Raw genomic sequence first — 15,486 nt, 5'->3', positions numbered from 1 at the left:
TTTTTAATGGAAAAAAATGATTTTGGTGATCGAACAAATCGGTTTTCGAACAGGGTTCTGGAACGGATTATGGTCGAGAACCGAGGTTCCACTATATGTGTTAATAATGCCCAACTGCACTCAAAGAGCCCTTAGGCCTGGTAAAAATATCTTATGTTTTTTCACATTTATCATATCACTGTGCAGTGCGTCTTGGGTTTCAGAGTGAGGCACGCAATTTTCTTGTCTCAAGACTGAGGGGGATAATAAAACCAAGGGTTCTAATTTGGCTGGCACTCACCTCCTCCGCAAACAATACAATTAGGAATAGTGTTAGTAAACTAACTACAGTTAAAAACAACTGGTAATTTTTACTTGTCACATGAAGGAGGATAACATATCTATTGATTGTACGATTCAAAAAGAGTAACGCATAGACTAATTTTATTAGTTATTGTAAAGACAATGAAACATTTTTCTCCTATGATAGTTCATTCGTTGTTTTTTTTTGCTTCTCCCAATCATATGATGAATAACATGTAGGTACATTTATATATAAATCGGACTGTGCTTCACCAGACACAAACTTCACCGCATGTCACTACTGTTTTGTCCCAATTTCATTCAGGTTCTGCTTCATACAAAAGGGAATCATATCCAAAATCAAAGAGCAAGACACAATCTTAAGGAGGTCTCACTTTAGTAGGCATAGTGCCGGTTTAGGAATGTGTGCCCTTAATCGCATGTTTTCTCCAGCCAGAAAGACACAATTATTAAGCCAACTATACACAGCCTCTGTTTCATATATTAGAGAAGAACATGAAAACTTCACACATGTCAAGGCCAAATCTTTGACCGACATTGTCTCAATAGCGGCTGTTCCCATTTCAACGCAGTGTCGATCTCTCAAGTAATATTTTGTACCCCACTTTTCACAGGTTTTTCATGAGGAAAGAACGATGTTGCCAAATACAGATAGAAAAACCAGATGCTTGGGTGATCTCCGCTTAATAAGGGCTGTTCCATTTGTCCTGAATTCTGCTATCATTTTACACAGGTACTCATTTATTCTTTAAGGGAAAAACTAAAATGACCAATTCTTTGTTTGTTATTGTTTTGAGCCTAATGTCCTAAATCTGACATTATCGCCTGCTGCATTATTTTGTCCTTTTTTTGCATGTATTGTTCTCAGGTTTCAAAAATCTGTCCACACTGCTTACAGTGATTTTCATCAAATTCCCTTGAAAAGAGCCCCTTGGATCCAAAGGGATGTCTGAAAGTTTCCATGAGATTTATGCTTCGGAGCAAACAAGAACCATGGCAGACACCATGCTAAACTAAGAACATCCATATTAAACTGTGAGATATCAAGAGTGGATGTCAAATCAAACGGTCAAGAGAATTTTATCCCGCCGACTTTAATCCTATATGTGAGGATCCCGTGTCTTGATTGATTTACAATCTTACCGGCAACAGGATTTCTCAGAAAACATGTTGTGAAAGCTTCAAAATTGAGACTGTTTCAAATCCCAAGTAAGTTACGGGTCTCCACTACCAATGCTCCATTATGATTATAGACTTCTGCAGATTTCTTGGGTGACCAATTGAATCAGGTGTGTTGCCTAAGGGAAACATTTAAAGCACTGAGCACTCAAATTGATGATTCTCTTGTCCAACACACCTAATACAAATGATCATGATGATCTGGTGAGCTTGCTGTTGATCCGATCATATAATTAGGGGTTTGGTGGAGGGGGAATCTTAAATCCAATAGAAAGGGACTGTGTTTATTATTTGACATATAAATGTCATTGTACAGTGTAGTTCAATCTAAAACAAATGCTAAAAAGCACAAGGAAGAATACAGATTAAGGAAAGTCAATTTTACTTCTCATGTTTTTGACTCAGCCTTTTTTAAGTTTTTAGTACCTGTAGCGGCAAGATGGCAGACAATTACATCGGCTCCCTTTAAGCGAGGCTCTTGTTATGTAAAATAATTACTAATATCTTGATCTAGTAGTGTTTTTAAAAATGCATGCTTATATGATCATGTATTTCAGTTATTTGAATAAATAATTAGTATTAAAGAAGTATACATATGATTAGGTTTTTTAACTTTAGAAGGCATTAAACAATACACACTATCTCTTGAAGTATTTGGGGGCAGCTCCTGATCCTTTTAAATGTTTCTAGCCTGATAATCTTGATCCAGGACCCAATTAGGACACCTGATTTAACATTTGCTGGTTATCTTTTGAATTTTAGCACAGACACTTAAGTTCCTCTTTGATGTAGTTCCCGATTCGTTTCATACAGCTCTGTACAGAATTATGCTCCACATTACTGATGAAGTGAACATTTGAACTAGATATTTTGGAGGAAGGAAAAGGATATTGGCCCTGGAGGTCTGGGTTTGGACACCCCTGCGTTAAATGAACTTGAACGACTCGATGATATTCAGCCATTTTGTTAAGGGATAAAACAACTAACACAAAAAGGTTGCTAATGGATTTTCCAGAGCAAAATGCTTTCTTTTGGATGCCCAATTTCCTTTGCGAGCCTCAGGGTGCTGCTACACACATCATTAAATGCGCTACAGCGTGAACATAACATTCTCGAGCAGCTCGGAAGTCAAATAATCTGAAACTGTAGACTACAAGTGGGTGAACATGTTTGGAGAGCTTCCCCACAGCACAGGAAAACCGAATACTGGAATGCTCTTCGTTTTTCGAGCAATAACATAAGAGCTGGGCCATAAATTCCTACCAGAACATAAATTAGACATAGACCCCCATATCGATAGTCAACAAACCACCAATATTATTTTTGAACTCCTTCTTTCGATAGACGGTCTGAGTTTCCTCTGAGCAGACGATTCCAATGCCCACTGAGAGCTAGTGATTGACACGCTTTCAAACAGTAATGTCTACCTCGGGTACGTTTCATGCTGGCTCCAGACTGAAGCCAGACTGAACAATGTGGCTGCCTGCCGTGGCTTTCCAGTCTGAGATTAGCTAGAAATGCAACGCTGACTGGAATTAAGCGATTTAAAAGTCCCAAAATACATTACGGAGCATTGTTGCAATTCTTCACCGATACGTTAATAAGGTCAAATATTGAAACAGATTACATCATCATTTCGTGTGCACATGCTGAGAGTTTTCACAAACTGAACATAATGGTTTTCAGAACACCTAAGTGAAATTCGAGCAAAGTACTCAACCGCTAAGAATGAATAATGTACACCAAATTTACAAACGTGGGAAAAAAGCTCAACTCTGGTTTAGATATAAATAGCACTTTAAAAGGACTTTGACAGAAAACAGTCTTCTGTTTGAAACAAACACAAAAATGGGACTAAAACTTTAGCAACTTCTTTGTCCTTGATCAGAGTGTCCGAACAAAGGCCCACAGGCCATTTGAAGCAAATGTAGCAGCGGCATTTACAAGATAAAACGTTAAACCCAGCCTTCGAAGCATTTGGATGTTGATGTAAAAGTGATTTTGGATACAAATATTTCAGTTTGGTAACACACTACTAAAAGATTGTTTTACAGGGCGTTTGTAGATATGCAAAGGAAAAACGATGTTTTCCTCAGCTCTTTGCCTGGTGGAAATCCAAGTTGAGGGAACTATAAATCCTAAATTTAGTTAGATCTTGGTTTTGTGGGACTATATTCATTACCAATAAACCCTTTCTCAATTCCACAAGCCACAGTAGCTCCACAAGCGTGACTTTCAACAGAGTTATCATGATTCAAATCCAGCTCGTTTGAACTAAAATGGTAAAACAGAACCTTTTTACAGTGTTTAACCTTTATGTTAAGTTGTATTTAAATACTTGGCTCTCATCGCTAACTTTGTTCTACAGCATTAACTAGATAGCAACAGCATTTAACCCTCAGCATACGCACGCAAGTCGAGTGATACATATAACTACCATACAACATATTTGTTTTGTTTACATGTAATAGTGTGTCATACAGTATGTATATAAAAGTATTAATAAAGCCAAGTCTATTCATAATATTGCCTTTGTCTCAATCACTGCTTGCCCAGTTTACATGACTTTTTGACATGTATAGCTGTCATTTGCAGTGAATGATTTATTAGAAAGATGAAATATATATGGAAAAAAATAATAAGGTGATACCTTAAAATTGGACACCTGCAGAGGAGATTGCATAGGATGCCAGTTCGTTATTTTGACCGTTATGAACCGTTTAGATCATTGTCATTATTTTTGAATAATATTGCTGTTGTCCGATTTCCACACACTTTAGAGGTCATTTTCTTTTGTGATCTTGATTTGATAAAAAGAAAATGCTCTGAGAAGGGCTTTCAGAACAGGTTGGATTTGATTACTAACAACTACACTATCAAATCTGCTATCTTCAGTTTGACTCTGCTTTTCAAAAAACACAGTTAGACCTGATACCACATTTCCCGCTGATATCCAGGAACCAGCCTTAGCAACCGTTGCCACCGGCTACAAGACTTTGACTAGCGCCGTAATGGCACGTAGGCTCTACCAGGGAAATGACACTCTGCACACACTGCGCTGTTTGCTTTACTGAATTCCCATGACGGTTCGACGGTCGAGTCGTGTTTCCTCCGCCGGATTAAAAACACACCGGTTCTATTCGTTTTAACAGATGGACAAAACAAATGCGGCATGAGACTGCAAAAGCCGTTAAGATACCCACTGACTGACCTTCATTACTCCTTCGCTGTGCATGATGACACAATTGTTTGATTCCTTGGACAGCTGGTGCAGGGCCATGACTGTGCTGTGGCGGACTTTCATGTCCTGCGACTTCAAGTATTGCGCCAGGTGAGGCACGACTCCTGCCTCCCCAAAAGCCGCCCTGTTGTTGCGCCACGTGCAGCATTGGGCGATGGCTTGAGCCAGGTGGCAACGAAGTAGGTCGCCGGGCTGTGTGGAGAACAGGATGTATGCTGTTAGAGTCCAAAGACCAGCTGACAACATCTCGTGAGATATGAAGTTAGTGCCTTGTAAAAGTATTTTTTATCTCATGATCACAACATTATTCGTCATGGTACCAGGGGCAAGTGTTAGAAAAAACAGTTGTCCTGAAAGATGTCTCAAGAGACACGAACTTCACCGCTTGCACTGGAGTTTACTAAAGAACTACAATCTGTGGGGTATACTTACTTTGTCACTCAGCTTAGCCAACAACGAGACCACCTCATAATCGGTCAGAACTGCCAGATTGTATTTGTCTTTGGCAATTTTGGCGATGACAGCGCACGTGCTAGCCAGCACATCGTCACTGGGGGACTTTAGTAAATCTATGACAATTTCCATGGCACCCATCAGGGAGCTCACCATTTCACCAGCCTCCTAATGACAAAAAAGTGATTGAAAGTTAGATAAGATTGTACAGAGTTTTCAGGAATATACATCTCCTTATTTATATATTATTGATCACATGCACCAAAGTGTGGAGAGATTTGCTCACAGCGCGTTTTCCCAACCTTTATGTGAGCGATAGCATTCAGTGAGCAACCCTCGTCCCATTCCAACATGTAATTTTGAGTTTGAAGTAGGAAGCAATCGATCCGAGGACGGGGATTGAACCCAAAATCTCGTATGTTCGGAGCAGACACTCTACCACAGGCCTAATAGTCGCCTGTTTTGTTAAGCATTCACTGAGAGCCCAGTTAAAGTTTTTGACGGCTATTGCTATTGCTCTTTAGCCATCTATGGCAGTTAACAAGTTAAGAAATGACTTTTGAAAAAAAAAAAAGCAAGGCAGATCAAGTTGTATGTTTACCTATTGCTTGACATGCGCATTTTTCTAACAAATTATTTTAAAATTACAGGGACTGAAATACATTTATGTCCTTCGATAAGGGTGAGCATCAAATGTCTCGCTTATGCATGTGCATTTTTAGAATTTGAATTCTATTTCTTGCCATCAAAAACAATGATATTAGACATGGCAGTCCAAGGTAGACTTAAATTAGAAAAATAAGATTAAAAAAATGTCAGGATAAACAGGCAAAAATAATTACAAGGAAGTGCTTGGCGTCATAAGAGTTACGGAAAATCCAGAAAAACTCAGTAAACAGTGGGTACCTGTTAAAGACTTGTTGCCATATAAACGTCAACCAGAGGTAGTAAATCCAATTCAGAGTAAAAACCCCCAAAGGTGTTTCTACTCAACTTCTCATTGACCTGCTGGTTTAAGCAAAACTGTGGCACGTTTTTGAGCTCTGCCTTTGCAAACCCTGTCCCTTTTGCTTGCTTTTATGTAAAACTCTTTCCACATAACTGTTTTACACTAAAAAAGCAATCAGCTTGAAATATTTCTACAAGCTCTCCAGCAGGTTTCCCCAAGTTGCCACATGGAATTTAAAGCTTAGAGGTGACATTTATAGCCCTTTTTCCTTGGAGAACTGCTGAATCGTTAAGAGAAGCCTCACAATTCATTGGCAGGTACCGCAAGGGCTTTTACCCACTTATGGAGCAATAGTTTACCAAAGCGAGACTCGGGAGTACTTAAAGAACCACAGCGGAAGAGCTGGCAGGGGCATGGAATACAGTAGTGATTTGCACAAGTGGGTATTCTTAAAAATAGAGCTTGATAGATTGCAGAAGAATAGCCTAAGAGGGGAAAAGAACAAATCCAAGAACATTAGAGACTCCGCTCATATGGTATGATTTTCCACAATTGTCTGAGGATGTGGTCTTGTTTTCTTTAAAATGTTGATAAGAACTTAAACTACTGTGCTATGTAAAGGATGCTGCTGCTGAGTTTTACCCATGCCCTGACTTGTTTGACATGTGCACAGACATACAACTTAAACTGTTTCTTTTTTATTTTATTTACTTCACCTTTTCAAAAGGTGTTTGCTTTATTCTTTTAAACGTGTGCTGTGTTTTATTGCACTCAGTTTCCCAAATAAGGGACACGTTCAATGCTGTTGTTTTTTCAACTCCTCAAAGTAAAAAGACATAAGAAATTTGATTTATTTATTGCATTTTTGTAATTTTATCAAAGCAATGAAAAATGCTAGAAGCCATTGAAATTGTAATGCATCCCACCAAAAAATTGTCAGGTGGCGCATCATTCTCCACATGATGTGCAAGTCATTTTGATAGTAGACGAGTATAGATAAAACCAACATGTGTTTAATTCATTTTAACATTTTTGATTGCTGACCCCCTGCCCTAACCGAGTTGGCATAGGCCAAACTCTGTTGCCGTTTCTAGTCACATCAAAATTAATGACCGAGCTTCTATGTTTTAAAACAAAGCTTTAACTTCAGTTGATTCCTAGTCTATAGCTCCTGTGATGCTCTGCCAAGGGATGTGCAATGTGTGTAGCGAAGGGTAGAAAACGAAGGAATGGGTAATGGGAGTCCAAGGCCAGCAAGCTAACCCTTCCATACACCGGCAGGAAACGCTCCGTCAGGAATACTGATGATGGCTGACTGGAAGTCTCGGCGACAGCGGAAGCCCTCTGAAGCCACCAGCTGCGATTTGACTGCCCTCCAATTGCTTTCATGGCAAGGTTAGATCCTCAGACGTGCTATAATGAGCCTCCTAGCTAAATAGACAAGACCTGTGTGTTCTCAGATATTCGACAGGTGATCATTTCAAAATGTGCTGTCCATATTCTATAATGGGTCAGACTCACAACGGCTTGGACAGAATGTGTCAATTTGTCTCAAAAGTGACAGCAAATCTGTATGCAGTCCAGGCCTGTGAAGTTTTGATCCTGCTCATCCCTGCACATGGTTGCCATGCATCATTTTCACACTACTATGTGGCTAGGGATTCCAGGAAGATGAAAAATGAAAAGACTGCACCCAATGACACCGGTATAGGCCAGACTGTTGAACAAGGTTATCTCCATGAAAAATTGTTTGCGTTATTGAATTAAAATCCAGTAAAACATGATTTATACTTCAAGAAGGGGGGTTAAGTTGCTGATATATGAAAAGTTTGTTTCAAAATTATAGTGTATGCAGATGTTGGGACATTTTATTTGAGCATCTATAGTCTACATTATTCAGATTATGCTCATGGTTAGCTAGTCATTTAATAAGTGAGTAGACCCCTCCTATTTCTGCAGGGATTTAATTTTAATGTTTAATAGAACATCAATGTAAAGTATGTAAACAAAGGCTGCCATGGCTTACTGGAAAGACACCCTTTGGTCCGATGAGACAAAGATGAATTTATTTGACTCAGATGGTGTGAATCATTTGTGGCGGCAACCAGGTGAGGAGGACAACCATGTTTGTGTCAAGCATGGTGTTGGGAATGTCATGGTTTGGGGGATTCACAAGTGCAATTGGAATTGGGGAGATGTATTTCATTAAGGGAAACAAACTCAAGAATGCACTGTAAAAAACAGGAGCGGAGAATTATCCCATCCCTCCAGAAACCAGCCCGACAATGACCCCAAAATACACTTCTAGGATGACCAAGGCTTTTCTAAAGGAGCTAAGGGTAAAGGGGATAAACTGGTCAAGCATTTCTTCAGAGCCAAATCTTTGGGGTATCCTCAAATGGAATGTGGAGAAGCACAAGATCTTAAATATCTCTCAGCTCTGTCATGAGGGAGTTGGAGAGCATTCCAATGGCAATTTGTGAGGTTCTGGTGAAATCCATGGCCAGGAGGATTAAAGTGGTTCTGCAAAATCATGGTGGCCACACAAAATATTGAACTTCAGGAATATTTACTTAAGGTTGTACTCACTTTTGTTACCAGGGGTTTAGCTACTAATGGCTATATTTTGTTTTTTGAGGGGAAAAATAAATTGACACTGCTATGTAAGCTTTACACCAACTACCTTTCATTGTGTCAAAGCGATTTTTTTTCATTGTTCAATTAAACATTAATACTGAAATTTCTGCAGACATGCGAGGGGTGTACTCTCTTTTGTGACATACTGTAGCTTATGATGGCTAGCTAGATTGTGTTACCTGCCTTGCAAACTAACCCCTGTAAAAAAATTGGCCAAGTAGCTAATGATAGTAAACCACGCTTTAGGGGCGAGATAGGAAGGTTATAGTAGATATTTTATGCTAGCTAGCTCCAAGGAATGGGTAAATAAATAGCTACTGTAATGTCATTCAGCTTGCTCCAATGGCCAAGCAGCCAGCTTACAGCATAACAGAGCTTGCTCCAAAGGCAAGAATTTTTGTAGTCATTGTATCTTACTTTTCCTTGGTAGCTACAAATTAAATGAACAGTGAGTATTTTTTAAAGCCTCCCAGTGGTTAAAAAAAACAAAAATACATCAACGATCATGTACATGACTTCTTTGACTTACCCGTTAGTCAAGAAATGTACATATACTTTACATAACATGAGCCTCACCTAGTGGGAGCTGCCCTTTGGTCACATTGAATCTCCCTAGTTTGTATTTTTCTTGTACTTTGTAAGCGCACCTTTTTGGTTGCACTAGACAACACGGCAACATTTAGTGGTCGAATAATACACATTGTCCATCTAAGATAGCCAGTTTATGTTCGGTACTATAGCTACTGCTTTTTTTCTGGTGTGAATGGGAACATAAGCTTATTTTTGCACTAAGTACAACCAAGCTAGTTTATACAAGTTTTCATATAGCAATTATTTTTCAACCTATAAAATCAATAGGTCACGTATTTATGATAATGTACTTTAAATTAAGAACACATTTAATGCTGCACACGTGTGTTGTTGAAAGTTAAAAATGATACTTTGCCACACGCTTGGCACGAGTATCTCAGTAACAGTTAGCATGTTGAGTCAGGATTTTCAGGGCGGGAATAAGAAGCAACACTACAGGATATTACTCGTTTTATTTTTTTCCACACCCCCCGCTTCCCACTTCTACAACCTTGGTGTGCCAAAGGAGCTGTTCTGCTTCTTATTATGCAGTGGTTTCTGTAAGCCTTGTCTGACACCGTCCAGCCCTTGCTAACGCTACCCTCCAGGCTGCAGGTTGCAGCAGGGATAAATAATGTCACTTTAGCTATGCGTGGACTATAGTGCTCAGGTAACAAGGCTGTCATAAAATTGTCTAGGGTTTTTGTTTTTTTCTCTACAGCGATATTGAGAAAACAGAGGGGAAGCACATGACATGCAACAAAGTGCAGACCTGCATCCAGGTGGGCGGCTTATTTTTGTTATAATTTTTCTTTCCTGTTTTTGTCAGTCATCAGGTCAATTCGGGGATGTTTGTGTCTGATGAACGACACTCAGATTTACAAATAAATCAACTTGCATTTTATTCATCAGAACATGAATGCAATATTCAAACAGTAAACCTTTCATTGTATTTAAGTAAAAAATCATAAATAGATAGGTACTTCTCCATTTTGAAATACGTCCATGCAACAAGATAAAAAATACTGGATGACTAGCAGGGTTTGCACACCATTTTTCAAAGCTAAATTAAAGCATTTTTAAGGACTTTCAAAGCCAATTTTTCCAGTACCATTAAATGAAGACATCTCGTGTGTATCATGTATTTTTCAGAGCCACAAATATATCTGCAATTTAAATCTTGCGTTCGTGTATTTCAAGACATCTTTAACGTCATGAATATAATAGTGGATCTGAGCAATACATGTGTAAATTTATTTTAGACAAATCCCTCTACATATAAATGTTGGGTAAAATGAGTTATATGTAGCTTACATTTTCAGTTGAAGGGCCTTTTTTTCCATTACAATTTACCACTGGGAAACACTACCTTAATTTTTTGCATTTCCCAAAACGAATGTCCATAATCGACACGTAATATTTGCACTAATATTCATTTCATAGTGCCCTGTTTAGGTGTCGCATGTATCTGTGTCTTGGGCATGACCCGTATGGGGCGATGATGCTTCATAGGACAATGCCATACAAACTAATGCCAGTTGCCATTAATCACAAGGGAGAAAAAAGTTCAATGACAAAACAAAGCTGCCAGAGATGTGTCAGCATCATTTTTAAGCAGACTCGTTGGAAAAACATAGCAACAATTTCAAGCATTTACAAGTCCATCTCCCAAAATTCAAGCACTCTTCAATCCTTAAACACTTTAAAATTCAAGCATTTTCAAGGATTTCAAGCACCTGTACAAACCCTGGACTTGCTGTTAACTTGCTAATACTGTCACTAATTCTATTGTTTGGGGCTGGGGTGTGTGCCAAATTTGAATCCTTGGCTCACTACTGCCCCCTGACTTGAGGCAATATAATTGTATGCTTCACTCTGCATCTGCAGACGGTCAGGACATTGTTTTATTATATACGACTTGTAGTAATACCATTCACAATTTGCACAATATATATAAAAATTTCCATGATCAATGACGGGTGAGGCAGTACGTCACCTGCCTACCCTGTTTGCACGTCATTTCAAGGTTCTGCAAAGAATGAATGATAGATGTTGAATCTGGAATGGGTGCAGCTGTTTTATCCTGACCTAAATGGTAAAAAGAGGGAAAAATACTTTTTTAAAAGTAAAAAAAAGGATGTGTCGTGGCACAAATGTCTTTTGATCTATTTTTGGGATCTGGGGGACTTTTTGTAAACCTACAGATGGGAATCTTCTTTGTAATCTAGCATGAAAGGAATGCTTCCGTAATGAGTCAAAAAAGACTATAAATTAAAACGTATTTAGGGACATTTTTGTGGGGGTTTGTTTTGCAAGAGAGACAAACACACGCATTAAAAGTGATGCAATATACTTAAATGATGATAATTACCTTTGCATTCTCAATACAAGGACAGAGAGCCCAGGCAGCACTCGACTGGACTTGTGGGTTTGGGTTTTTCAACAAGCTCCACACCCAGCGGATTGCATCAAGTTCCTGAATGATCCTTGGAAAAAGGGAAAAACTCATTTGACAAGGTAGGAGACAAAATTATGCAAATCAGAAAAAATGTCTTTAACAAATTTACAGCTGCGCCATTTGTAAAGATTGAACCAAGCAATTTTTGCCATACGTGTAGAGAGAAATAACCATTTCCAAATAAAAACTGATGGAATACATTGAATTAATGAGTAGCGCTAAAGGAGCGGTATGTAATATATGACCACTAAATGTCACTGTATTGTGCCGTGCAACCGAAAACAAGTACAAGGTAGAATACGAACTACAGAAGCTTGAAGTTACTAAACTGCATAATATATGTTTGGAGATATTGCGATCTATTAATATGGTTTTTAGGTTAGTTTGGTGGAAATAATGAGGCTTCTGGTAATTAATGGAGAATCAAATTTGGAGACACAAAACACAAACATTTGTTCCTCTGACAGATACAATGTAAATTGGGCTTGTGAGAAAAACAAATAAAATCTAGCAAAAAAAAAAAAAAAAGTATTTTTATTTTGATACCATTTATTATTTCTAAGGTATTTCTGGATAGTGAAAACTGCGACAATACATTGCATTGAGACTGTGGGCCAATAAGTGTTTTGTCTGTTAAGCTTGTTTTCCTATAAAAACAATAGCATACTTAATCATTACATTTATTTTTTGAGCGAGAAACAATTTTAAACGGAGAAATTAAAAGAAAAATACTTGTTTCTAAATCATTTTTTACTTTACTATAAAAATGTTAAAATACAGTGAAGCAAGAAAATGTAATGCATATCTTATTCACTGGCAGACTATTTAAATTATTTAGATGTCGCTGTAATTAAATACATGCAATCAAACACAAGCGCTGAAAAGCACAAGGAAGAATACAAACTACGGCTGCTCGAATTGACCAAACCGCACAATCATTTTTTTTTTTCGCAAGGTTTTAAGGCTACCCATAGCAGACATTGTTTGTACCATTGCTGACCCACCTGGGACACAACTCCGAGGCATTCTCCACAAAAACTACCAAAACTTGGCCTAAAACACCCAAAACCTTTCAAACTAGTTAACAAGTAAACCGATAGGGTGACTGGCTTGCTAGGTTGCTGGTGTGTTTCACATGATGTCAGAGCTCAGGAAGTCAAAAGACAAGACCGACTGTCTTCAAAATGCATTATCTCGGATAAAAATCGGAATATAACAATGGAGTATTTATAGGTAGTATGCAAAAATACATGCACTATTTTCTCACATTTTTAGAATTTGGGAATCCCTTTAATAGGATATTTAATGTATTTTTTTTTATAATATATGCCTTTTTTTTACCAGGAGGCTGCTAAATAATACATGCTGCCGCTTTAAGTATTTGTGAAATCACCAATACAAAATGTTAGAGAAAAAAAACAAGAACGAAAATGCTGTGATGAAAGCAAAAGTTACAGCAAGTAAAGTTTTATAGCGTGCACGCTTACGGAATGAGGTCATGTTATGTTTATGGCGAAAAATGTAAACAAACGCATGTGTACTGCATAAACCGTACATACATTGGAGAGGAAGCGCCACATTGAATCGATAGCTGTTCCTAATTTATTTCTCTCTCATGTAACCATAATTGCTTTCATTACGACGCTGTACAGTTCTAACTGGCTGCAAATCTCCAACCAAATCATAATTATATTTTTAAATGTGAAAAAGATGGCTTAGCGTGCATTTCGAGTCGGGCGACTTAAGTTCAACAACGGTAAGCCATATTTCTCTAGAGAGAGCTCCATAAAAAATGATGAATTTCAGCATCAGCATTTCACCACAATGCATTCCTAGTTTGACTCCCTTCCTCTTGGGTGTAGAACTCACTCAGCTGCCGTGCTTACTCAAAATCCCACACTAAGGAAAAGCTCAGCTCAGTTCAGAGGTTACCTGACATCTGTGTTAACTGCCTCATGAACAGATTTTTAATAGGCTTTTTTTAATTATCTGTTGAACTCACAAAAAACACCATCTTTTAAAATCAAAGGAAAAAGGGTGTTTCTTTAGCTGTAGTCACCTGAGAGCATTGTGTTCTATTTTTAGGGTTTTCAATTCTTTCAATCACAAAAGAGCACCTAAGAACACTGCAAGGAAGGTGAGTTTTCATTTATTCCTGTTTATTACTCAAATCATTCAATCATAAGGGACAGTGTGAATTATTTGGAAACCTTGTGGCTACCTGGGCTTGTGGTAATAGATGAAGAATCGAATTTCGACACAACAAAAACATTTGTTTTTCTGACTGAAAACGTTGCTTACTTTGAGTATTACTTGTCGTTTTCCGAATGAATTGATTAATTAGAGAGATAGATAGATAGATACTTTATCCATCCCCGAAGGGAAATTCACATTTAGCAGAAATACATGAACTTATTTATAAACACACTCATAGATCTAGATATAGGTATCCATTTTAGATAATATGAAGCTTACTCTAAGTAAGGGAGCAGAAATGATCGTCCACCATCTTGCTGCCAAAAGTCCTCCAAAAATTAAGAAAAATGGTGTTGTTTACATTAAGCGTCCGTATTTTGTATTTTTAGTTGCACTGCACAATGCAGCGACATCTAATGGTCAAATATTACACAGTGTTATTTTAAAGAGAAAATAGATTCATTGTGGGCTAAGAAAAGTGAAGCATTTGAGTTAGTTATCAAACAAGCCCATTTTTGCATTAAATACCACTGCATTGCCAGTTGCATATGCACCCAGGGCTTAATTACTGTTATTTTCCAGACTATAAGCAGCAACCTTTGTTCCACAATTTGAACTATGCGGCTTATTCTGCATAATAATAAATGCATTTTTTTTATTGGCCGTCAGGGGCGCTTCAGCAGAAAAGGTTAGAATAAGACTGGTGGTGTTAAGGAAGATGTAAGTAACATTCACAATAAACACCGCAGAAAAGGTCTAGGAAGCAGGGATGTCAAACTCATTTTAACTTGGGGGCCACACAATAGAACATACATTCTGTCGGGGGCCAGACTAGTAGATTAAAGAGGAAGAAAAATAGAGATAAAGGAATAAGAGAAAGGGAGAGAGGGAGAGAGCGTGAGAAACAAAAGAGATAAAAAAGAAGTCATGAGAGAGGGGGAAAGAAAGGGAGAGGAAGAAAGAAATCCAAAGAGAAATAGAAAGACCGAAGGAAAGAAAAGGGAGAAGAAAGCGCGAAGGGTAGGAAAAGAGAAAAGAGAAAAGGAAAAAAGGAAGTTAGAGCAAAAGAAGTTAAAAAGACACAGAGAGAGAAAGAGACAAAGACAGAGAGTGGGAGAAAAGGGGTGGAAAAGAGAGAGAGAAAGTACAGTGTCTTTGTTCGAGGCACCTGGCTTTGGCAACATCAAGTTGACATATTTCAACCTGCAGCTCATTTTTCTCTTTCGCTTCTCTGAGTGTTGTCTCGCGGGCCGGATTCAATCCCTTAGTGGGCCTGATTTGGCCCGCGGGCCGCCTGTTTGACACCTGTGGTCTGGGGTATGGTCACGCTCTTTGTACACTATACAATTAGCATAAACCATGCATGGAAAACGCAAAAAGGAAAGTTAAAGGTTATTAAGCTGGCCTAAAAAAAGGTAACTGAGCTGCTGTACGTACATTTTGCATCGATAGTGAGGCGCTAAAAACGGCAGCGGGAAGAACTGGAGGAACGTAAAAAGA

At 38.3% G+C, this 15,486-nt stretch overlaps 1 protein-coding gene and 1 long non-coding RNA gene across 2 annotated transcripts in view; one reads left to right on the top strand and one right to left on the bottom strand.

Moving 5' to 3' along the window:
• Positions 1-7,551, top strand: part of LOC148348791 (uncharacterized) — a 57,483-nt gene extending 49,932 nt beyond the window's left edge. Inside the window, exons 3-4 of the long non-coding RNA XR_015847674.1 lie at positions 918-1,036; positions 7,407-7,551. This is a non-coding gene — a long non-coding RNA (uncharacterized LOC148348791). The remainder of the gene's footprint in view (positions 1-917; positions 1,037-7,406) is intronic.
• Positions 1-15,486, bottom strand: part of odad2 (outer dynein arm docking complex subunit 2) — a 56,403-nt gene that overhangs the window by 6,536 nt on the left and 34,381 nt on the right. The window contains exons 20-22 of the mRNA XM_088322555.1: positions 11,704-11,818; positions 5,156-5,344; positions 4,694-4,915 (exon numbers count right to left, since the gene is read on the bottom strand). Coding sequence (XP_088178681.1) covers positions 4,694-4,915; positions 5,156-5,344; positions 11,704-11,818 — 526 coding nt within the window. The remainder of the gene's footprint in view (positions 1-4,693; positions 4,916-5,155; positions 5,345-11,703; positions 11,819-15,486) is intronic.

Source organism: Urocampus carinirostris, chromosome 18, assembly GCF_059441175.1.
Source record: "Urocampus carinirostris isolate Australia breed hairy pipefish chromosome 18, RoL_Ucar_1.0, whole genome shotgun sequence".
Lineage (NCBI taxonomy): Eukaryota > Metazoa > Chordata > Actinopteri > Syngnathiformes > Syngnathidae > Urocampus > Urocampus carinirostris.
This window is presented reverse-complemented; position numbering and strand designations above follow the sequence as displayed.